Raw genomic sequence first — 25,789 nt, forward strand, 5'->3', positions numbered from 1 at the left:
TTCAGTGCTCACAGATTCCCCCAAGTCTGTACCATAGTATAATCCAAGTATGTGTGTTTCAGATTTATAACAAATCTAAAACCAGTACTACTGGGAAACCCTATAAAAAATGTCTAAAACTATAAATACCATAATTTGCTGACAGTTGAAAGTTGGTACAGTTGTTGTCTATTATACTTTATCAAGGTCTAGGGTACTATTTCTCAAGATGAGGGGCCAGCCTCAACTGAATTATAAATTCCTTTTTTTGTTTTACAATATGAAATTAGACAGCACACACATCTGTAGCAGCAATAACAAAAAAATGAAATAATGAAAAATAATGAAATGAAACAAAAAGTATGCCTGTAAATAAAGTAGAAATGTTTCAAACAGGTGATGCCTTGGTGTTGACTATGATAATTATCAGGCCTAGGTGAAAAAGAAACTCTATGCATATTAAGGCTTCATACTCAAGCCAATCTATGTCTCACATTGCATGGAGAGCTGAAGTAATAACTAGTAAAAGTCTTACCGGTGCTGCTGTTTCTTTTAAAGAATGGTTTAGTGCTGGACTTGGACTTTGATGTCAAGTATGTGGAGTTTGAGCCTATGGAGCTTGAGGAAAGGGATTTCCCCAAATTATCAGAGCTGACCTTCTTTGTATTGTTAGTTGCTGTTTTACTCCAGTCTGAAAAACAAAGTCAACTTAAGGAAGGGAACCAAGATAGCATTATAAAGTGCATGATTTATGTATTATTTAAACAAAGCTTCTAACAACTAAAACTGAGTTCTAGAACAATACTGTTCAACTTTTTCTATGTTTCTATGCAGTGGGCTGGGTATATCAAAGTCTTTATGCCATACAAAGACTTCTATGGAGGCCTTTGGAAGAAAGGAACAATAGATATTGCTTCATGGCCTCCGTTCTTTAATCCTGATTTAGCAAAAACATACAATTTCTACCTATAAAGGTGTCTTTATTAATTTTTGTTGTTTCTAACACAATATGAGCATAGGGTATCCTTATATTTCATTTTAGGATATACCATGCTAGTATTTAATCCCTACAGTAAATGTAGTTTAGTTTCTAAAATGGAATTTTTTCTACCCTTTCATTTTATTGTGTCGTGATGTGCAGTTATTGTGCAGAGCTGTATTAAGAATTGCAGTACCAGAATTGTCTGTCAGACGGAGTTTTCCACAGCACAGATGCCTTCTCCACTGTTTCTGTACATTTTCCTTCAATGCACAGTGGAATACAAATATAAATAAGCCTACAGAAGGATAAATAATAGTTATTTGTAACAGCAGAGATTTTTTACATAAAGGCTTATCATAAGTGCTATTCATCCAGTTGGTAATGGATAAATAGATATATGCATATGTAATACATTTGTTAATTCCAAGCAACAATCTTAACTCACACATCTTCTAGTTCTACTACTGTAGGTCTACTAGGTATTTGCTCTTTGCCTTCCACCTCATCATTCTTTCCTACGTATATGTGTCCAAAGGGGATGCAAAGGCAAACATTTTAAAACATTTCCTGATTCTTCCTGATAAAACACATATTTCCAATATATGCACCTGTAAGAAAATGTCTACCTAACAGTGCTTTCTTTAAGCACTTTCACCCACATTTTTCCTTTATGTTGCCATTGCCCTTGCTGTGGATGTCTGTGATTACACTGCTTGGACCGACAGCCAATAGTAAAGCAGAATGAAAATATTAACACTGGCCAGTAGCTTAAGATATGCCAAATGCTTTATATCCATGTGGATGGCAGCCATCACAACAGCAAGAGGAATGAATGGTAACCTAGAAGAAGGGCAGGAAAAATATTAAAGTGATTAAAGAATGCACTGTTACTGGCACACAAGTAGGTATTTTCCAATGGCTGTATATTGGAAATGAGATAAAAGCAAGGGAATATGGCAGCACAGCAAAAGAAACTTCCTCAGGTCAGTACTTTTTTTTACTAAAAGAAGCTCCAGTGAACAGAATTCACAGGGGAATTGCCTAATATATTGGCACCCCACCCCCATGAATTTGGATTTTTTTGTGTTCTTTAGAGATCTTTTGTTTTTCTGCTTTAAAATCTATTCTTAACACAAGTGATACAAGTGTTTGCAAACTTCACTTTCCTATTGATAGTGCTCACTTGGTACCAAGAAAGAAAAAAAGGTTTGCCTTCACATTTCCATTTCCCCGGTATAACTCAAAGCGCAATAGGGTTCTTCTTTAGTGTAACTATCTTAATGCTTTATAAAGTGTCATTTTTATGGTATATTGTACACTGTACACTTTACTGTCGTAAAAACAGATGTGTTCAGAAGAAGGTCCTTTTTTCTCCTGCAACTGTACCTTGTAGTGAGTTGAAAATTGTAAACAAATACATGAAAGCAAGATTGACTGGACCCCAAGCGAAAAAAGCAAAACCCCAGGTCATTCCTAGGAGGAAGGTGAGGCTGACAACACTACGCAGGTTTCGCAGAACCTCTTCTCTAATGCTTCGGTTAGTTCTTTTTCCATTTCTTCCACAGATCTGTACCATCACCACAATGAACATAGCTACGTTCATCAGGAACATGATGGCAAAGTAGGCAGCACAGGTCACATAGAATACCGTGTCACTTTTAATCCAGCAGCTGAAAAAGAAAATTACATAATCTTCTTGACTTCAGCAACTCATCATATTTTATTTTACAGTGAATTTAAGAGTTTTCAGTAAATTTAAGTCTGAAATAAACTTACAATTCATCACCTCCATTTCCCCGACTATCTTGGCCATAACTACTACTTCCATAGGCAATATTGCTGTGCGTGCTTGCAAGGACCACGGAAACAATTATAGCAGGTAAGCCTACAATACAAATAATAATTAGGCATCAGTTTGGTTAAAATACATAATACATTTTCTATTTAAAGGAGACATATACCATCCATTTTTTACTTTGCTTTAACCGATTATTAACTAGGCAGGCAGAGGATCCGGCTCTGCGCTTCGAAAAGCTTATTGATGTTCCTGCACTTGGAACAAAGACACTTTCAACCCCTAGTGTGGCCCTGAGGCAGCCTAGGGAAAGCTGCCCCACTCACCTCTGCAATATGCCTCCCCAGGTAACTTTGGACAACTGCAGCCTGAGGTGACTTTCTTAACTCGCCTCATGGCAGCAGCACCCCTGACTCCGGCCCATTGCATCCACTCGTGCATACCTGCAGCTGGGCCGACACAATGGCTCAGGATGCAGGCACAACAGTAAGCTTTTTGGAGCGTAGGGGCAGAGATTCTTGGCCTGTGTTTATCCACAGGCCGAGAATCCACCCAGCATGGCAGGCACCTAATGTTTGCCTACCAGCAAATGTAACCCTTACCAAAATAAATGCTTTGCCCACTTTGAAACACATAGCTTTTATAAGCAATATACTAAAACAACTATGCCTCTGAAATGTTTAAAATGTCATAAAAAAAATACTTCTCTGCTAGCACTGCACAAGAAGTTGGCTTTATCCTCTTTGACCGCTTGTGCAAACGACATTATAGCTCACTTACTATATCAATGTTATTACCAGGACAGTTACTGTGTTACTATTACTCTGTACAGTGATTTATGTAGAAGAAATGCATTACATAAGGTCCTTAAAGGAACAGTAACACCAAAAAATGTAAGTGTATCAAAGTAATTCATATATTTTATAATATTTCCCTGTTATTGCCTATGTAACCTGTGCTTCCCTCTTTTTTTCCAGCCTGAATAGCTGCTCCCACTGCTACACTGCAGCTTTTTTTTATATAAACTATAGTCATGTTTCTGAAGCAAACACATCACTTTTACATGTTCAGGGCAACAATGCATTATATTTTAATTACTTTAACACATTTTCATTTTTTTGGTGTTAATGTTCCTTTAAACTGTTGCTGCTTAAAGAAGAAGGAAAGGCATTTTGGCATTTGCCAATAGATGTTCCTTTTGATAGAGGAATCAGTGCAGCGTTTCTGTGAGTGTTTATGGTTTTATTTACATAGAACTTTCTGATAAAGCTTACTTAGTTTGAACCTGTCATGATTTTTATGGTGTACTTTTTCTTTCCAAATTTTTCACTCTACCATTTAAAATGTTATTCTTGAACCAACAAATGTATTTTTTAGTTGTAATATTGGTGTGTAGTCAGCCATCTCAATTTCAAAATTAAATATAAAAAAAGCTGTTTGAGTTTTTTAAAAATGGATTTCAATACAGGATTACCTATTATTCATTACCAAATATCAGTGTGGATTGTGCCCTCCATCTGGCATAATCCTCAAATTAATTAATAAAGTACGTTTTCATGGAGTTTATCTATCACAGGGCCATATTTAGCAAAAGGCAATACATAATCTGACACAGATGTAGGGTATCTATATAGGTAAAAATGTACAGCTTGGTTTCAATCCCTATGTCTGGGGTTTTCCATCACAGGCTACTTTTGCTGGCTAAGTCCCCAATGAAAGCACACAAATTCTTCTCAGCCTACTATATTTGATATTAGTAGTTTATTAGCTTATTAGATAGCACATACTCTAATAAAGACAATATAAAAATTACATACAACCTGTACAATTAATTGAAAGTAATAATATCTATCTGAATACTCACCCCATCCAATAATGCAGAATTTTAACATATATCTTCGAATGTATGTGTTGAAAACCTTAACCAGAGCAATATACATGTGCACAGCCTCCAGTCCCATCCATGTAAATGTAGCCAGCAAAAAGAAATGCAGCAAGACAGCCACCGTTATGCAAAGTTCATTGATACCAAAGGATGCAATCCAGCCATCCAAAAGGAAAAAAAGATTCAGAAAGAGCAATGCAGTACTTAAGTTCATGAGTATTTTGGAAGGGTAATCACGCCGAATTTTTCTAGAAAAGGCAAGAAAGAGTTTTTGTCATCCTCTGTTCTATGAATTAACCCAGAAATACTGCTTTAAAAGAAAGATTTTATATAGTACATACTCAAATGCAATGTAGGTCAGAAGGGTGGCAGCTGTACAGATTGCAGAAATTCCACAGCCAATGTATGTTATAAAAGTAAGGATTCTAGAATTTTGCTGATCAATATGTTGACTTGTCCTTTGGAGGTCCTGCAAAAAAAGAAACAATGACTTTTTGCATGACCGTTATTATACAGTCTATAAATTTCCAGAAAAAGTGCTGACAAAATAAATTGGTTAATAATAGTAGTATTCCTTTTACAACTCCTGTACCCCAAATCCATCTCTTCTAGACTTCTTGACACTTGAAATCAGGGCCCATAATTATATTTTTATTTGTCAGTATATGATTCCAACAGTACAGCAGCAAAACATGTTGGTGGTATATATCAATTTAGCAACACTGGGCCAATTTGCACCATTTTTTATTTCATTGCTCTACCTGCAGCCAAATGAAAGAGTTTAAATAGTTATGGATTGGTTGCTATGGGTTACTGCTCAGATGCAACTGCGCAGTTCTAATAAATTAGCCTATTATACTGAACCATAAAAACAGTATCTAATAATAGAATTGGAAAGCACCAGGGATTTCTGGGAGAAATTCAAGACCACTGTCAAAATATATGTTATGTATTTTACTCCCTGGCCATTGTTCCATTATGGAGACATTATTGTTAAGGCTGAATTGGGATCACAAAACATTACACAGCAAGTGAACAAACTTAGATCTCTTACACAAGATGTCTTGCCCTGCATTCTCCTGCAGTGGATTTCTCCAGTGTTCCACCGCAGGGGAGTGCATGATGAAACGCAGCCCATATATCCTTATTGGTCTGTATTGACACAGGTGCATCCAAGCACCGAATGCAGGGGTACCACAAGTTAATGGTGGAACACCAGTGTGTAAGCGCCCTAGTATTGGATCTGTTGGTGTTGGGTAGCTGCATCTTGCTATCTCTGTCTAACCTTTGTATTATTGATTCGTAATGCTCTATGATTTTATTATATTTGCTTGCATAGGCAATTGTCAATACTTTGTACCTTGAAATTCACTTAATTATATCTGTAGCATTTTGGTTTTATCACCCATTTGTGATATTGTTCATCAGTATATTCTGCAAGTTTATTGCAATATTGATTTGATTTATTGCCCCCAATTTATTGCAGAATTCCCTTAACTCTTTGAGAGAAAGTCACATGTACAGTACTTTAATCACATGTGAAATGAAAGGGAATGAAAAAAAATGCATGATTCCAATGATTTGTTAAAGTCATTTGTAAATATACAGTATATGCTCCTGAAAGCAGTTTCTGTTTGTCTTCCTAACATACACTGAATGAATTGTCAGCTCTTCTTCAGCCAAGACTCCAGTTCCCACATTGGCTTTTATGTTCGGTGATTAACATAACAAAAAGAATATAAAGTAAGCAAAGCATTGTGGGAGGCAAAGTTTTGGATGTAGAAGAGCTGTTTTTAATTGCACTTTAATTTACAAATAACTTTAATTTATATTCAAAGGAGAGGCCAACAATCTGTTTTGCTTTAACACTATTTCCTGTTACAGTTAGAGCTGCATTATTTCTGGTCATGTGATCTCTGAGGGAGCACCCAGCCCATCACTAAATGGTGGGTCAAGGGAAAGGATGTAAAAGGGCAATATTAACTGATATATAAATATATATTCCAGTTTGGAATATAAAGACCAGTTTATATGATATAAACTATCTGTTGGTTAAGTATTCATTCTGGGGGTATAGTTTTCCTTTAAGTTAATTTTTAGTATGTTGAAGAATGGGGAATCTATTTGCCTTCTTCTTCTTTCAAACGGGGGTCAATGACCCCAGCAACCAAAAAAACTATTTTTCTTTTTTTATTACTTTTCATTATATTCAGACCTGTCCTATTTTTCTTTTAGTCTCTCATTCAAACCACTGCCTGGTTGCTAGGATAACTTGGACCATGGCAACCAGATATCTGCTAAAATTCCCAACTCAAAAGCTCGTGAACAAAAATATAAATAATTAAAAAACACAAATTACAGAAGATGAATACCGATTACAAATTGTCACATAATATCCATCTCTGTGAAAAGCCCCCTTAGGCCTTACAGTATTATTTGGAAATGTCACTGGCATTTTTACGTACCATCAGTATTCCAAAATGTGTGAGGTGGTTGCACAAACACACTGTTTCATTCACATTGGATTCCTGTTGAACCACAGTGCAGCCATATGTGTTCCAGCCACCTTTACCATCTGTGGAAATGTAAGATTTGACAGACTGTCAAGTACTCCTGCCACAAGGCTAAACAGAAAAGTACTATTGCTTTAATATATAAAGCAAAATAAATAAATATGTGTCAGCACTCTATTTTACTAACGATGATTTTTTACATAATGTATAACTTCTATTTTCAAAGCTGTGACATAATTTCTATTTTCTTGGTCAGTATAACATTTGGAAAGAAAAGTGTACTAAGGGTAGAACAACCTACTTCCCCTATGCTAGGGGCTCCCAATCAATGCTCTCCTGCCTCTATCTCTAGTTATGTATTCATGCAAACCTCCTTGTTACTGCTGAGAATATACACAGCACAATATCATCATCATTATGACTAAATGTTCCACTGCAGAGATCCTGCATAAAATAGAACCTTTTGTGTCTCAGCCTGTGTTGGAACCCTTAAAGGAGAAGGAAAGGCTAATAAAGAGTTAATCTCAAGCTGCAGGCATACCTTCAGTTCTCTCAATAGTGCCCTTAAGTCTCCCCATATTTCTCCCGTTCAGAGGATCAGAAGCCAAACAGTTAGAAAAAACGCTGAGCTGGGTAGAGAAGATTCCCATAATGCATCACTCTTTCCCCAGACTTGGAGACTCGGGACTATAGGCGGCGCATGTGCACAAACAGGAGGCTCCCCCTAGCTTTTGGTCGGCATGGCAACCCCAGCACTTACACAGCAGCAGCATGAGTATGAGACACAGCGGCAGAATGAACATGAGACACAGCGGCAGGTAGGGGGAGAGGCAAGTAGGGTGCTTGAGCAGGGAGTGAACAAATAAAGCAATGGTGGCGCTGTCCTAGGGGTTTTTGTAGATCACAAGTTGTCTAATTCCAGGCAGTGTCATTCTGTGGCTACTACAGCAAATAAAATGCTGTCTTGTATAAAAAAGGGCATTGACTCAAGGGATGAGAACATAATTTTGCCTCTTTATAGGTCCCTGGTAAGGCCTCACCTTGAGTATGCAGTGCAGTTTTGGGCTCCAGTCCTTAAGAAGGATATTAATGAGCTGGAGAGAGTGCAGAGACGTGCAACTAAACTGGTAAAGGGGATGGAAGATTTAAGCTATGAGGTGAGACTGTCGAGGTTGAGGTTGTTTTCTCTGGAAAAGAGGCGCTTGCGAGGGGACATGATTACTCTGTACAAGTACATTAGAGGGGATTATAGGCAGTTGGGGGATGTTCTTTTTTCCCATAAAAACAATCAGCGCACCAGAGGTCACCCCTATAGATTAGAGGAACAGAGCTTCCATTTGAAGCAGCGTAGGTGGTTTTTCACGGTGAGGGCAGTGAGGTTGGGGAATGCCCTTCCTAGTGATGTGGTAATGGCAGACTCTGTTAATGCCTTTAAGAGGGGCCTGGATGAGTTTTTGAACAAGCAGAATATCCAAGGCTATTGTGATACTAATATCTACAGTTAGTACTAGTGGTTGTATATATAGTTTATGTATGTGAGTGTATAGATTGGTTAGTATAGGTTGTGTGCTGGGTTTACTCGGATGGGTTGAACTATATGTAACGTGCGAGGATCTAAGCGCCGCCGCGGGGGGGGGGGTGCTGACAAGAGGAGCACACAAGCTGACAATTGGAGCACACAAGCTGACAATTGGAGCACACAAACCGGCGGTGGTTACGCAGGGGGGGGGGGCCTCCTCTGTTAAAGATGGCGGCGCCGTTCACTGAAAAGAGTATGTAGAATGTAGCAGGGTATCTCTGTAAATCTTTCATTAGGCAAGCCAGAATTATAGCGTTTTTACACAGCAATAGTAGTACTATTTAATAGTGTGCTTCATAGATTTTGACTTTCCTTCTCCTTTAAGGTGAAATTGATACTAAACTACAGTATTTACTGCATGTTTAATTAAATAATGCATAGTTTATTTTCTTGTCTTCACTGGACACACAGTGAAGCATTCCTTTCAACACGACCCCCTTTCACTGGACTCTGTAGTCTCTCTGTGAGGACTTTACATAGGAAATTATTTAGTCTCACCTCACTCCTGGTGAATTTACGTCTGTTATAATGCACTTAGTATAAAATGCCTGGCAGCAGAGGCAGCCAACTGTCAGTAGAACTAAATGATATGTTAAAGAGAATCTAATGGAAAGTAGCTAATGCAAAAATGTTATGCTTCTGCTTGTAAAAATAAACACGTAAAAAACATTCAATCAAAATGAAAGATTCCAAATGTTATAGGTGCGTACTTGCAGTTAATGATGATGAAAATCAAACACAAAGAAATAAAATGAAGTCAAAACATACTGTTTTTTTCGGTGTCCCAGAAAACGCAGGTTTTCTCTCGATTTGTCTAAGAAAGAGAAGTAAAAATAAAGTGAAAATATTAAGTCAATAATGGGAATGTCCACCGAAAAACAAAACTTTAATTCTTTCCAATAAATAGTTATTAAAAAAAGTTTTCCATAGTTTTAAAGTTATTTGTAAAGTAATTTCTACTGAAAAGAGGTATTTGTCTGGCTCTTTATGCTGTTGTGCTGAACAGAAAGGTACAAATGAATACTGCTTGCAATGGCACTTGCATTCACAGCTTTATACCACTGAAAAGATTGTTAATGTGTGTTGGTAAATTTCTTAGTATTACATTTTGTGTAATATTTTTGTGTTCAGTAGGCTGGAGGTGGATGATGGGTAGCCACAGAACTTCCATTAGTGCTCATTTAACAGAACTTCCACCCCCAAGCTTGTTGCTCTTTGCACCATTGAGTGGCAAATTAAAAATCTGGTGCTCTTTGCAGGGAGCAGTATTAGGAGACACAGCCCTGTCCTAACTGCACTAGATTCAAACAGCAATCCACAGGTCTATGTGCTCCAAAACAAAGTGCAGAGCATAGGCGTTGGAACCGGGGGGCCGTGGCCCCACCAAAATCCCCCCCCTCCCAGTTTTGACAGTTGCAGCTAAATGGAGGTGGAGGGGCGGGCGGCTTGGGTGGGAGTTGGACATCGGAGGTGGGCTTCATGGGGGCTCTCGAAGAAAGCATTTTTTGGCGGCACACGTAGCAAATCATCCCTCTTCTGGCCCCCCAATAAAAAACATTTTCTGCTATCCCTGGTGCAGAGAGGCTTGTGGCAATTCTCACAATGCCCCACTCAGTAAGCAAAGTGCAGAAAAATGCATGATAGTTGCCTTTTTTGCACTTTGCACACTGAATGGGGCATTGTAAATGACCCCTAATGAAATATTTACAGCTTTTTTAACTTTTAGCTGGTAGTTTTATGATGAGTTATTTCACTCAAAATGATTGCTTTAGTTATTTTATGCTAACAAAAGCCAATGACATCAAAACAGTATTGTTATCTTACCCCCTGTGCTTTATGCTTGACTGTAATTTTGACTGGATCCACAAGGTTCTTTATAGTAATATTCCCAATACTGCATGCTACAACATAGCTGATGAGTGTCTGATCCCCTGAGGCAATATGTGAATCCTATGAAACACAGAAAAAAATATACATTTGATTTTCAGCTTGTAGCTGTTAATGAATGTCATATTTTTCAGTATGACTTTGCATTTTGAAATTGAAAGAAAATTATACAAGAAATATTTACAAAGCAACAACATTTTTTACTACAATGTCTTCCTCCTAAAAGAGAATCAATGTGGTAAGAGAGAACAATGCATTATCCGACATTTTATAATTACTGTCTAGTCAGGGTATTCCTTAAACTGGTCATACATGATGTACATGCCCATATTTGAGTGGGCAGTTTCACCATACTTTCTGACTTTGAGCATTCTCTATTTAGATGGAAAGTTTTCACTAGTTGGCCAAAAAGAGCCATAGCTTGCTGTAGCAAATGTTGAGGTAGAGGCACAAGGCAGAGGCAATTTTAACACTACATTAGAAACACGTGGAGGAAAAGGGATGTAAATGAATGTGATGTTGCACCATACATATGTGATATTGCTCGCCCAGCTCTGTGAAATTACTGTTTCTGCACTGCACAGTTGTTCTGATTCTTAAACATCCATGTTAGAAAAGACACAGTAACCCTGTTTTTTTTTTTGGAGCTGGAGCTACTTTTCTATTTCGCCTTGAATGCACTTTCCAATTTTTAATGATAGCCTTGATTTTCACCCTTATTGCTTTTTTGGATTTTTCAGTTATTTTAATATTCAAGTTGCTAATTTTATCTGAAAAAATACCAATGGTCGATAAATGTAAGAAAATGAATTTTATGGCAGAAAACTACATAATTCAAAGTCCAATTTGTGCATTTGCTATAATACCTAGATGCTCTGTAGGCCACAGATGAAAAAATAGCAATGTATATAATTTGCTCATCTCTGTGATTTCTCATACAAAACCAGCTCACCATTTCAGCTTTCAAAGAAAGCATTTATCAGCTTGTGAAAAACTGCAGTTCTTTCCCTTCACTATCTAATTTCCGCCAGTTGATTGCTTGAATTGCTGGTTGCTATCTAGAATGAGTTGTCCCTATCTAAGCTATTTGAAACGTTGTTGAAGACAATGTAGGCAGAGCATGCAAGATATTAATTTGCTATACTGAAACCGCTTTAGAGGTCTGCTTGAAGAACAATATATCATACATGCACTTTTTGGTCTGTTTTTCCCCCTCAGCTCTTCAGCTAATTTCCAAATATAATAAGCCCCTCCTCATTATGCCTAAGATCAGTCAATATAGAGAAGAAGCAATACAGGTATGGGACCCATTATCCAGAATGCTCAGGACCTGGGGCTTTCCGGATAAGGGGGTCTTTCTGTAATTTGGATCTCCATAACTTAAATCCACTAAAAATCATTTAAACATCAAATAAACCCAATAGGATTGTTTTGCCTCCAATAAGGATGAATTATATCTTAGTTGGGATCCAGTACAAGGTTCTGTTTTATTATTAAGAAAAAGGAAATATTTATTTTTTAAATTTGAATTATGGGAGTCTATGGGAGATGACCTTTCCATAATTCAGAGCTTTCTGTATAATGGGTCCAATTACTGTGGTACATAATAAAATCTTATAACTTATGCTGTTACAGTGTGTACATATCTATCCCCACAATTTATAAACTGAGAGTTACCCTCTCCTTTTTCCATAAGGCAATGCGGGTTAAAAAGGACCAGGTTAAAAAGTCACTCACAATATGTAGCGTTTCAATAGGCTAGTGTTTCATTAGTCGCCCACGGTATCGAAGATTTGTTTGAGACGACTAATCTCCCTGTGTGCTACTGCTCTTACGGTGATGGCAGATGGGGAGATTAGTCGCTTCCCTATATATCAAAGATTTTTTTCCGAAGAAGCCTTGTGAAGAAACTTCGGGTAACTTCATAAAAACAAAGTGCCATGTATGTTTTCCCACCAGTGATTTACATTATTGCAGGTGGGAAAGCATTCTGGGGAGATTTCTCATCTGTGTAGCGAAGATTTATCTCAGGCGACTAATCACAAATTTCTGTGTCTAAACTAAACAAAGCCTAATTTACTAAAACATTCTGAGATAATTTCCTTTAGGATAACTTTTATCAAACTTTTACTGGAAGAAGAGGTAAGAAAGAAAACAAATGCCTAAGTTAAAGTGTCACGAGCACAGAATGTGCTTCCTGGAGTCTTTTGCACTTTCAAGATCATGTAAATGGAAAGTCACTTTATAAACACATGTAGCATCACTACTACCTTATGGTATCACATTATTTTAAAATGCACCCTATACCTTTCATTCACGTATTTGATTGAAGTGTGTATCACATCAGTTTACTCACCTGAAAAAGTCCGGACTTATTGAAGAAAGTAAACTGAGCTCTTGAAACGGTGTAGAAATCACTTTCACTTAAATTCGACAACAGGCTTGAGGGTAAAACAACAGAAGCCAATGAACTGTTTGGGGATTTCTCCATGTTAATCTGTGGAATATCAAATAAAGGTGATTGCTTGGCGGAGCTCTATAAAAATCTATTTTTGTTTTTAATGTGTAGGTAAATTGGTAGAGAACCAGTTCATAAGCCACAGCATTTACTGTGTCAATATTTCTTTTATAAGTTAAGTCTTATTAGGACAATAAAGTACTGGAACAACATAGACAGACAGAGCCATCTACAATGTTGTACTAGTCTGGTGAAGTCATATACTGTATGCAAGATTTTCCATAATGTCCAGCAAACAAATCTAATTAAAAACAATGTGAGACGCACTATTCTGAGTTAGTCATCCAGTTCAAGTCAAGTTCTTGAGCTGAGCCCTGCCTACAGTCACTCTCCTGGATCAGCTCCATTTTTAAATATACCATTTAAAACATTCTTTCAGTAAATGTTTCCTCTTTGTAACCAGTAAAATGCTTATCAGCTTATCCAGCTTACCTAGAAACAATATAGAAAGGAAAGCATTTCTATGTATAAATCCAAGGCACAAATATTAGAGAAAATGCTTACCTTAGTTTTATGGAATGTTTTATATTAAAGGGGAACTCCACCCAAACACAACTTTTTTAAGATTTTTGAAAAGTAAACATAATTTCAAGCAACTTTGCAATATACATCAAATAAAATATATGCAGCCTTTTCATGATTTTTAATATAATAATATGGTTGGAACAGTTACCTAAGCTTGGCCCCCTGTTCTCCTATTGATCTGGCTGACTACTTTGAGACTCAAATAAAATGTAACCATAGTTGAATGTCCTCAATCTGCCTTTAGCCTGCATCCTCTAAATCTCACAATTCCCTGCACTTGTGATGTCAATAAGGAAAGTAACATGACAGTGCAATGCATTGTTGGTTTTGTAGTTACTGCATGCTGTGGAGAAGTTGTTACAATTTGCAACATCAATGTTTTAGTTCCTCCTCCCAGCCAGAATTTTAAATGATGCCAAAAGACAACTGTTTTGCAGCTGGATTTCAGATAAAATGGTATTTATTCATACTTTTTGAAGGAACAGATTACAGTAATAGGTATATCAGGGGTTTTGTGTTATCTTGGGCTTTTAGCAAAATTTTTTAACAAACTCTACATAGTATATTCACAGAATTTGGTCAGGTCTTCGAGGCCCATTTATCAACATTTGGATTTTCATGGTTTTAAAGTTTTTTAAAACTCATTTCCACAAAAACCACAAATGTCTAGTCATATATTGAAAAAGCATGAATGTAAAAAAGATTTGCAAAAAAAATCGTAAATTTCGACTTTTTTGTTTTGTCACATGAAACCCATAACTTTTAAGTACTGTATATATTCTGTCACATAATAAATCAAAACAAAATCACAGGTTCTTTTCTGTGCAGCAAAGATGGATTTTGGTGTAAAAAAAACCCAAAGAGAAAAAATTGATAATTAGTAAATGCCCCCCTTTGTGTTACAAAGTGCTACCAGATAACTTCAGTACATTTAAAATGACTCAATGTGCACCAAGCAAATGAAACATAATCATAGTCATGCTCTGGAAGTGGCAACACAAAGGTAGGAGAAAAATATGAGTCTCAACCTGCATGTGATTTAAATAATCCTTTAAATCTCTTAATGCTGTTTTTTATAGAGGCAAAAACTGGCATCATAATTACATGCAATCCCCTTCCATGAACAGTGTGGACCATATATCAAGGCAAATGCTCAGGAGTTATGAACTGGAGATACTGACCTTAAAACTTTTATTTACATTTTATAAAATACAATCCCTATTAAAACAACATCCCTGGTAGGCTCTTGTCCCAAAGTAAGGCTAATGTAATCATGACACTTACCCTAGTTATCTATACTGTATGTCAGCGATCCCCAACCTTTTATACCTGTGAGCCACATTCAAATGGAAAAAGTTTTGGAGAGCAACACAAGCATGGAAACAGTTCCTGGGGGTGCCAATAAGAGCTATAATTGGCTATTTCGTAGCCCCTTTGTGGACTCGCAACCTACAGAAGGCTCTGTTTGGCAATTACACTGGGTTTTTATGCAACCAAAACTTTCCTCCTAACCAGAAATTCAAAATTAGGAAGCAGCTGCTTTGAAGCCCCTGGGAGCAACATCCAAAGGGTTGGGGAGCAACATGTTGCCTGTGAGCCACTGGTTGGGGATCACTGCTGTATGCAGTGGCTAGCACCAAGATATCTAACCTACAACCTCTTAATCATCGACCTTACTCTAAAAAAAGAGTTACAGTATGAGTGAAATTCTAGTCATATGCCATTGAATATTATGGCAGAACAGCAGTAAGCATCCACCTGACCCACAGAGTAAAATCTTTAAAAAGCCAACAATAAAAAGGAAAAGTATGAGAAAAGAGAAATCATAAATATGAATGGATTTGCCTCAGTACTTAGCTAAAAGTTGGCGATTACCTTGATTATTCTAGCACAAGTACTACATCTGGTTAGTCACTCTATAAACCACTATACTAATGCATTAATCATAATAATATGCATTTAGCCAATACCAGCAGGATATTACTAGTAAATACTAGTGTGTCTTATTTCTACCTTATATATTCATAAGTGCAAAGTATATATTTATGTTGGGTTGGAAAAACCCAACATACAGTTCTTCAACTTCAGCTTATTCTTCCGCTTTTTCTTCTTCTTCTTAGTTTTAGGGATGCAACACCCAAACTCTCTCGATCCCGCCCCCTGTCTTTTTGTGGCGCCGCTCTGAACACTCCAATTTTCCCATTGACTTTGACAGGGAAGACACTCAAACTGCTGCCACGCTTACAGCTTTAAAGCTACACTCCCCAAACTTGAATAATATAATCATGGGATCACTGCAAATGAAACAGCGACATTTGTTGGATAATCCAAAGTGGAAGGGGCCAACAACAGGCAATCAAATTTCACCCTTTGACTTTTATGGGGAAATTGAAACTGCTGCCAATCTTACAGCTTTGAGGCTACACTCCCCAAACTTGAATCACATAGTCATGGGGTCAGTCTGAATGGAAATATGATGATTGTTGGATGCCCAAAAGTGGGCAGAGTTATGAACAGCCAATTAGATTTTACCTATTGACTTGGCGAAAAATTCAACCTGCTGCCATTCTCACAGTATTAACCCCAGGGTCCCCAAATCTTTCACAGTTGGTCAATTGGGGACTGCAGTTTTAGTTTTAAGAAAGTGGGCAGAGCCACCAATAGCCAATCATATTGCACCTCTTGAATTTTATTGGTTTGATGCCAGGGTTCTCAAACTTTGCACAGTCACTGGGTGACTTCATACTCAAGGTTAGAAAAAGTGGGTGGGGCTGCCAAAAGCCAATCACATTTCTTTCATTGTTTTCAGTGGGGAAATTTTAACTGCTGCCATTCTCACATGTTTAATGTCAGGGTCCCCAAACTTTGTAAAGTTTGTCACTCAGTGACTACATTCCAAATATAGAAAAGTGGGCAGAGCCAACAGCAGCCAATCAGATTTCACCTATATACTTCAAACGTTTACATTTAAACTGCTGCCATTCTTTAAATATTAATACTAAGGCCCCCAAACTTTGCAGAGCTAGTCACCAGGTAACTGCAGTTCAGCTTTTAAAAAAAGTGAATGGAGCCACCAACAGCCAATCAGATTTTACCTATTGATTTTCAGTGGGGAAATTCAACCTGCTGCCATTCTCACAGTATTAACACCAGGGTCACTAGCGTACTGCATTTTTAGGTTTAAAAAAAGTGGGTGGAGCCACCAACAGCCAATCAGACTTCACTTATTGATTATTTTTTTTGGTTTAAGTTTAAAATGCTGCCATTGTTTCACTATTTATGTCATGGTTCCCAAACTTTGCACAGTCAGTCACTGGCTGACTACATATTCAGGGTTAGAAAAGATGAGCAGAGTCACCAATAACCAATCCATTTCCACCCATTAAATTTAATTGGTTTATATTTAAACTGATGCCATTATTTAAGTATTCATTTGTTCTCAAACTCCCCTTTCTAGTTTTATACTGTACCTCAAACTCTGAACTGCTGGTATTGGATCCAACACTGAAAAATGAACCAGTGTATGAGGTAGAATTCATCCTTGAGACTCCTAAAGCCAAGTTTGGTGACAAAATACTGACAGATGGCCCTGTGAATTGGACCTTCAACGCCAAGGTTTCGATTGTTTTAAGGGCACTGAAATGTGCAAAAACACAAAGACAAAAAATTATATGTTACATAAATAAATGTATTTTACATAAATTATTTATTTGGTTGTCAGTCTCCTTTTAACTATGAGGAACAAAAATATTTTTTCTTTTAAGCATAAAGCTTCAGGTGCTAGTTTTCTAAGCATGACAAGGAAGGCAGTTTTACTGCATCACTTGCTTCTTTGTTAAAATAAACTAGGAAATCCCTTGGGAAGTCACTTAGCATGTCTGTCCTGTACCTTAATAATACAGATTAAAGCCTGAGATGCATGTCCTGGTGTATATATAGCACTATAACCATGGTGATTGGAGATGATCCCTTTTACTAAAACTTGCAAGGAAGCAGGTTTACCAACTATAAAATATATAAAATATCATATATAAAAAATATTTTTAAATGCAAGCATTAAAGCATCTATGTATGTGGTGTGCCATCCTTTGTGTGTGTGTGTGTGTATATATATATATATATATATATATATATATATTAAAGAGAAAAACAGGTCTTTATGATCTTTTTCCCCCCAAATGACTGACACAAGGAGACTGCCTTGACACGGCCCGTCAGCTTATGCATACTTTGTTCAAAGCATGTAACTAAACGTGTCTCTTTTTTACCTAATGCAGACATAAGGTATGCAAGATTAGATCTTAATTTTTTCTTGAAGCTATGTAATAGAGTGCTGGGCAAATGTGTATAGTATATAATATACTGTAGCCACCCACCTACGTGCACCCAATTACTTTTGATTGAATTATGGGATGAGCTGCATTTTTTGTATATATTTATATGTGTGTGAGTTGATGGAACAGATATACATAACTTCTTGAAAAGCTGGTATAACATTAAGGTTTTATGTATACTACATGCTTTAAGTTTTGACAGACCAATAATAAAGTTTAAATCCAGTGTATAATGCATGATTTTATGATTAAGTATTGAAAGTACTTACTCGGAAGAGGATTTAGACAGCAAATCGTCTGGACTGCTTAGTAGATTTGAAAAGACATTTACTACAGTTGAGCCAAGACTGGCACTGATGTTAGCATCATTGACTATTTGTTTAAGTTTCTGAACAACTTGATCAACTTTCTCTGGAGTCAGGACCTGGCCATTTCCAGTAATGTTCAGTAGTTCATTTGCCACATTTTCTGCATCTTCTGTCCCAGTGAGATCTGTAAATTATAAAACAGTAAATGCATATTACATGCTAAAATCTTCTTCTTTATTATTGTGATGTATCCAATGTGTGGTTATGCTCTTCATATAAATCACAAAGGCATTCACTTACCCGTGCAATTGTCTGTATTTGGAGTTTCCCAATAGGAACTATAATTAAGCAAACCAACTGAGCTATAAAAGAAGAAAAATGGTTAATACAATTCATTTTGATTATGCTACATTATAATAAACCTGGCAGCAAATTATTTCTAACGGAGAAGAGAAAGACTGTTTGCCAAATGCAACAGTCTGCCTTTGCCAAGACATTGGCATATTTGCACCCACAGACCACATTATAAGCAGCATACAGTAACTTAGTACATTCAAGTACTCAGAAACAATATCAGGAGTATCTTTACTATATTGAAGAAGCATTTAAATGCAGGGTAATGTACAATAACAGTACTCATGTACAAGTATCATGATTTTTTAATTGAAAATAGGAATACCTTCACTTATTCAATAAATATGTTTTATCTAGTGCAGGATTGTTGGTTATTTATATTGGCATTTTTATTATACCAACTCTTAACTATATTTTACTTACCATTTCCTTGATGCATTAAATGCAATGTTCTTTGAACAGGGGATTATTTGAACCACTGTGGGCCTTGTAATAGGCCAGAAGTAAGAAAATGGGTATTCTTCAGCCATACATGGTTCTGAAACAAATTAATTTCAATTTTAATTTGCTTTTCCTGAAGTCCTATTCTCACATATTTTTTTTGTTGTATTGTCTTGATTAGAGTTGGAAAAACAATAAAGATTTGGGGTTCCAAAAAAATGTCCATAACGATTTATTGTAAGGGTTGTGAGAAGCATGCTTCAGCATGCTTTAAACTTGCCACTCTATCAAGAAAATAAGCTGAAACATACTTCTAGTCTACAGAGCCTAAATTAATAGTTTTACAACATATTCTGCTTAAAACACTTACTTACAGCAGCAGCTACAAACCATTTTTTAGGAAACCCAACCACAGAATGACTGATAAGTAATTGTACAAAAGCCTTAAGATCAGAAATCACTGATTTAAGCAATAATCATTAAATACAGTTTATTAAAAAATGTATATTATACTCAACCCAATACTCACCAACTGAATAGACACTGACTGCCTGAAGACTCAATCCATCCCCTATGCTGTCATTATTTTGTAACAATTTATCATAAATAGTTTTTGTTTCCAAGACAACATTATTGCTATTGTTATACACCAAAAGAGCCCAAACGTCAAAGCTGCAAAATAAAATGACACAGTTAAATAATTCCAAAGATATTGGCTGAAAGACTTGACACAGCTCCAACATGTAAATACAACTCACTTTACAGTTTTGATCCTCCCTGCCTGCAGTGTTAACATTTAACCTTTTTAAGATGCAGGGGAAATGGGTGGTAGCCACATGGCAACAAAGGCCAAATGGGTCATTTATGAAATGTAGTCACAGCATTCAGTGCAATAAATGGCAGAATTAGGCCCATTTAAATGAAGGGCTGTGGAGTCGGTAGATAAATTCTCCGACTCCGACTCCTCAGTTTCTGATACTTCCGACTCCGACTCCACAACTCCGACTCCTCTGTTTTTAATATGCTAATTTTATACATTCATTGAAGGAAAGGAAGGAGACATACATGTAATTTAACCACAGAACTACTGGCTAGGAAGCCAACACTCTACTGTATTGCCCAATTAAAGCAAAAGACTTTATTAGTTATCAGTGAGAGTTAGGCTAGGTTCCCAGTGGGCATTGGGTTCCCTGTAACAGAGGAACACGACGCAGTGGAGCTGCCGCACCTTAACTGTGCATTACGTCCCATTTAGTGAAGCATACAGTCAATGAAAAGCATGCTTCATGGTCACTCAACGTGTTTGTTTATGCACTGCGTGCATTGGGCTTTATTCTTATAGAAGGGTAATTAATTATGACTATTTTATTCCCATTTAAATTTAGTAGGAGTTGGAGTCGGTTCATTCTTTGCTGACTCCAACTCCAGGTACCCAAAATTGCCTCCGACTCCACAGCCCTGTTTAAATGTCATACAAAAATCATCTGTACCAACTTGTGCTTATTCATACAGCTTCGGCACAAGAGGGGCCATGTGCTTAACATCTGCCTTAACCTTGTGTTAAGTACAAGGCTAACATTGTGCACTGCGGCGTGTTCAATGGCTCACAAGTGAAGGTAATGTATATGCACAGCCTATTCCCCACTATTTGTAGACCCTTATGTTTAAGGCACTAACTGATGTAAAACCAATGAATACAGTAAAACTGTTGCATTGTGGGAAAAAAGGGCAAATTGTGAAAACTTTTTTGTAGTTTGCACTTGTTTATTAAATGATCCCTTAGATACCACTCATACACATCATGGATCCCAGATCAATGCACACGAATGAATTCCCACTTACCAAGAAATAACATCCAGTATTATAAATTTACACTGATATAATCATTTTCCCACTAGACTGCCCATCACATTCAAAGAGTGTGTAGAGATATATAGCCCCCCTTACTTCCTGTCAGCTAATGAAGGTAGGGGTAACTGGCCAGTGATATTTTGTAAAAAGCCCTGATTAAGTCAGATATTTACTGCTCTGACTGATTCAGCAATGCTATTTACATGAAGCAATTCATGGGCTATTTTATGGACTAATTAAACACAAGGGTAGGGTTGTATATGACACCTGAGTACCTTTTATTGTTGATATCCCTGGCACGTCTTTTATGGTTCTGCTGCATACTGCATAAGAAAGAAATGCGTTTTTATTTAATAGGGAGAACTTATTTGTATGCATGTTAATACATTTTTACTCTCTGTCTTAATTTAATGATGTTGACTATTCTGGTAAAATTTGCACAGAAAATTTGCATAATGCCTTCATACTTAATAGATTGCAGAAATGAAATATCTTATTTCAGTCAGCAGTAACCAATACAGCATTAAAAGAGAAGAAAAGGGTTAGAAAAAATGTAGTATCCCTTGACAGCCCTCTCTCCCCTCTCCTGAACTGCACATTGGCAATACAGAGTTTATTTGCACCCGGCACCTGCATACACACCTTAATCATAAGTTGTATGGGGTGGGAGGTTGGCCATTCTGGAACACAGGCAACTGGAGCCACAAGTGTTGACGAAGGTGCAGGGTGCAAAGTGTGAAAAAATGGTGGCTTGTGCCTTCTGCACTGGGTGCTGCTGTTTAATCATTGCAGCTGCTATAATGTTCTCACTTAGGGGCCCATTTATCAAAATCCGAATTTTGGATATTAAAAAGCGTGATAGGAAAAATTCGGATTAAATCCCATAATTTCTGATGTGCACTAATAGAGTGAAAATTTTGGATTGTGATCGTACGAAAATATTGTGATACGATCTGAAAGTTCTGAAATGTTCATATCCAAACAATCATAGACAGCGCAAAAAACTTTCTGACGTTGAACCTTCAGTGCATGTTTTTGGAAGCCTCCCATAGGACTCAATGGCACTCTGCAGCTTTAACCTGCCCAAGGAAAGTCACGAGACCGAAGCTTGAATGAATAGCAAAACTTTCGTACTCGTTGTGACAAATGCAATTTTGGCGCACAAATTGTCACAAAGTACGAAAAAGTCTCGGACATTAACTAAAATATCGTAGAAAATATGCACAGTTCTAAAACCACAAATTTTTTGCATTTGACTCAATCGTACATTAATGAATAGGCCCTAAGTGTACACTAGCTCCACCTAAGTTGTCATATAATAATTGTATTAGCAACACAAAACAAATAATACAAAATAAAATTTGTTCTCTTTTATGAGCAAGGAGGAAAAGCCATCCCTGGCTACAGCCCAGTTAATAGAAAACAAAGCAGAGAGCAGGCTTCTACTTTACCAAATATGCATGTCTAAGAAAGGTATTTACTGCAATATAACCAATCATTTATCATACACCTTCTTAAAATGTAACAGCTTAGAAAAGATTATCACTTTATTACCTTTTCATAATCAGGTTCTGGACATCTCTTTCAAATCCTGTGTTGGTTGGAAGAATGCTGTAGAGAAAGGTTATATATATGCATATTGTAAGTGGTGTGATAAAAGTCTAATTACCAAAATACAGAATGGAAATAGAATTGTTTGGATGTGTTTTTTCAATTGAAAAATTATACAGCACATTAGCATGATCTTTTACTTACCTCATGTTTAATAGATAGACAGCGTAACTCCAGTTCTGAAAAGACTGCTTCAACTAAAATAAATGATATCAATATTATTATCAAATTACCAATTTACTTTTTAATTGACAGAGTTGAATTCACTGCAATTAAATAATATTAGGAGGCAGATTTATCACAATGTAAAATTAGAGCTCACCACAGAAAAATGTACCCACTCTCTATTCATTCCTATAGGAGTTTTAGAAGCGTATTTATCAATGGGTGAAAGTTTAAGTTCACAGTTTGATAAATATGCAACTAAAAATCCAAAGAGAATGAAAAGATAGGTGATTTTTTTGTGGTAATCTTTAATATTATTCTTTGATAAATCTGCCCCTTACTGGATTTTATGATAATAAGGGAAGTCTGATTCCTGATTCTGATCTGCTGTCTCTGCATCCACCAAAATTTTAGAAATCACATATTGAAGGCCAATTATGTAAAAATACATCCATGTTAACTTCTTCAGAAATGGCTGTTTCCAAAATATATGTTTTTTTTGTGTTGCGGTGTGTTGTGTCTGAGCCAAAGTAATTCATTTGCACTGTTTACATTTTGGGCTCACTACATGCCACACATCTACAGTTACTCATATGCCATATTGGGTACAAAACTATTCAAGACATTCATATGATTTGAGATAAGATTATTTTAATTTTTATTATTCTAATGTTCGTCTGTGGGGACTTTCCAAAACTCTAAACATAACTTGCTCTGATGAAGTGTCCAATGAGGACGTTTGTATACATTTATGATCCTTTAGTACACCAAATGAACAAGTTTATTCTGCATTCACACGTTTTAGGTGTCTTATTCCTAAATATTTGGTATAATTTACGACGTACAGAGTGCAGCAAGACCATGGAAACACTATTCTGCACTTGTGAAATTCTTCATATAAAAAAAGCTATATCCAAGTGCCTTGCTGAACCAAATCTGAATACTCAAAATTAAGTGACTTCTGCTCAAGTGAACAAGGAAACTACACAATTTTTTGCTCTTTTTAAACCCTTTCTGGATTCAGTTTGGGATTTTTTGGAATTCTTCATGAAAGATTTGGGATTTAAACAAATCCTGAAACAGTGTGTATATATATACCGTATTTTTCGGGCCATAAGACGCACCGGACCATAAGACGCACCAGTTTTTAGAGAAGGGAAATGAAGAAAAAAAGATTCTGAAACAAATACTGTCCTAAAATATTTTATGTGCATTAAAAGCGAACCTGTACCAGCAGCACCCAACATATTGCCCCCCACCTGTACCAGCAGCACCCAACATATTGCCCCCCACCTGTACCAGCAGCACCCAACATATTGCCCCCATCTGTACCAGCATATAGCCTACAGATATACTTTAAGAAAATGTTTTTACTTGCCCGTGTGGTCTCCGTGCAGGGCCCTCCTCTATTCACCGGGGCTTAGCTGTGGCGCTGTGCGCATGCACAATGACGCGCATGCCCATACGCATGCGCGACATTGTGCATGCGCACAGCGCCACAGCTAAGCGCCGGTGAATAGAGGAGGGCCCTGCACGGAGACCACACGGGCAAGTAAAAACATTTTTTTAAAGTATATTCGGACCATAAGACGCAGGGACTTTTTCCCCCCACTTCTGGGGGAAAAAAAGTGCGTCTTATGGTCCGAAAAATACGGTATATATATATACACTGTTTCAGGAGGGAGCACAAGCTATATGACCAACTCTGTACATACAAAAATAACTTACCCAGTCTGATACTGTTCGCTGCACTTCTGACTCATTATCAAGATTGTTGTTAACAACAGTTATGGAAATCCTGTAAAATGTTCCACCTGTACACATAAAAGACTGTTAACATGTGGAAAGCTGAATAGGTACATAAAATTCTAATCAGATACATACAATTCTAGCCATTTCTAACTAATATTTTCTAGGATTAGTAACCGCTGTAGGGCAGGCATTTTGAAGTAAATTAGTATTGGATATAAATATAATTCATATTTAGCATCAAGTATCAATAACTCCTAAAAATGCTACAGTACAATTACTAATATAAACAGTATTTTTAGGTGATTTTATACTCCCATGTGATAATGAATATATCTGTATTAATATTATTTTTGCTGTGACCTCTCTACACTATTATTCATACAAAACAGACTTATTTAAAATGGCACATATTGTCTTTCCCTGATTGTACAAAAGACACTTAGTAAAATTAGTTGCCATCTACGTCAGATCCGCGCCATCTACGTCTGATCCCAGACATCTGTTTACCAAGTGTATTAAACTTGGAGATAGCTCAAATTAAACAAAACTGTTTTGGAGCATTGCACCTGAATGTGCAAAGTTATATACAGGTTTATCAAGCGTATTACTTTTGGACACACCCAAAAAAAAACAAATCTGTATAAAAATTAAAAGCATAGCTTTTGCACTTACTGCTTTCTTTTTTCATTTTCTTTTTAATCAAAAACATACACAACCATTTGAACCTTCGACACCTGTCTGACATCATACCTGCCCCTAGACGGTGCTTCTATAGGCATGTCAGGGAGATGCCAGTACAATAATCTACATTTTACAATCCGAGGAGGTTGCAGAGAATCAATCATGTGCAATCTGTCAGATTTACAGTATCTGAAGATAAGCCGATCCCTAATTAAATATATTTCCCATTCTGTTTTTGCAAAGATTAATTTTAGTGTGAAATCACAAGGCAGTTAATCTCCTGCCTATTAGGTACAACTATGCTGTATAAAGCAGCAATGTTTATAGTATATTTTAAATAGAATCACACCACTACTAGACCTCTTTCATGGTATAGTGTATGGCAGTGCTGTCCAACTGGCGGCCCGCGACCCCCCTCTGTGTGGCCCCCCACCTGTCTGGCTGCTTTGATGGCTTACTCTTGTGTAAGCTTTAAATGGTATCAGTACTGTGATTAACTGGCCCCCTGCATTGCTCACACCTCAGATTCAGGCTGTAATCAGGCTGTATTGTTTAAACATGTAATCCCCTGTGTTGTTCACACCTTTTAATCTCTGCATTGTTCACCCCCTGCAGTGTTCACACCTCAG

At 37.0% G+C, this 25,789-nt stretch overlaps 1 protein-coding gene across 4 annotated transcripts in view; it reads right to left on the minus strand.

Moving 5' to 3' along the window:
* Window positions 1–25,789, minus strand: part of adgrg6 (adhesion G protein-coupled receptor G6) — a 99,646-nt gene that overhangs the window by 6,986 nt on the left and 66,871 nt on the right. For all 4 annotated transcript variants that reach the window (XM_031902012.1, XM_031902011.1, XM_031902015.1 and 1 more), the window contains 19 exons: window positions 24,456–24,541; window positions 22,707–22,759; window positions 22,506–22,562; window positions 21,227–21,274; window positions 19,630–19,772; window positions 19,083–19,197; window positions 18,606–18,667; window positions 18,267–18,489; window positions 17,134–17,299; window positions 12,977–13,117; window positions 10,558–10,683; window positions 9,502–9,547; window positions 7,107–7,216; window positions 4,983–5,110; window positions 4,621–4,889; window positions 2,738–2,846; window positions 2,348–2,631; window positions 1,155–1,256; window positions 515–670 (listed from right to left, as the gene is read on the minus strand). In XM_031902012.1, coding sequence (XP_031757872.1) covers window positions 515–670; window positions 1,155–1,256; window positions 2,348–2,631; window positions 2,738–2,846; window positions 4,621–4,889; window positions 4,983–5,110; window positions 7,107–7,216; window positions 9,502–9,547; window positions 10,558–10,683; window positions 12,977–13,117; window positions 17,134–17,299; window positions 18,267–18,489; window positions 18,606–18,667; window positions 19,083–19,197; window positions 19,630–19,772; window positions 21,227–21,274; window positions 22,506–22,562; window positions 22,707–22,759; window positions 24,456–24,541 — 2,424 coding nt within the window. The remainder of the gene's footprint in view (window positions 1–514; window positions 671–1,154; window positions 1,257–2,347; window positions 2,632–2,737; window positions 2,847–4,620; window positions 4,890–4,982; window positions 5,111–7,106; window positions 7,217–9,501; window positions 9,548–10,557; window positions 10,684–12,976; window positions 13,118–17,133; window positions 17,300–18,266; window positions 18,490–18,605; window positions 18,668–19,082; window positions 19,198–19,629; window positions 19,773–21,226; window positions 21,275–22,505; window positions 22,563–22,706; window positions 22,760–24,455; window positions 24,542–25,789) is intronic.

The sequence above is a fragment of the Xenopus tropicalis genome, chromosome 5 (genome assembly GCF_000004195.4).
Source record: "Xenopus tropicalis strain Nigerian chromosome 5, UCB_Xtro_10.0, whole genome shotgun sequence".
Lineage (NCBI taxonomy): Eukaryota > Metazoa > Chordata > Amphibia > Anura > Pipidae > Xenopus > Xenopus tropicalis.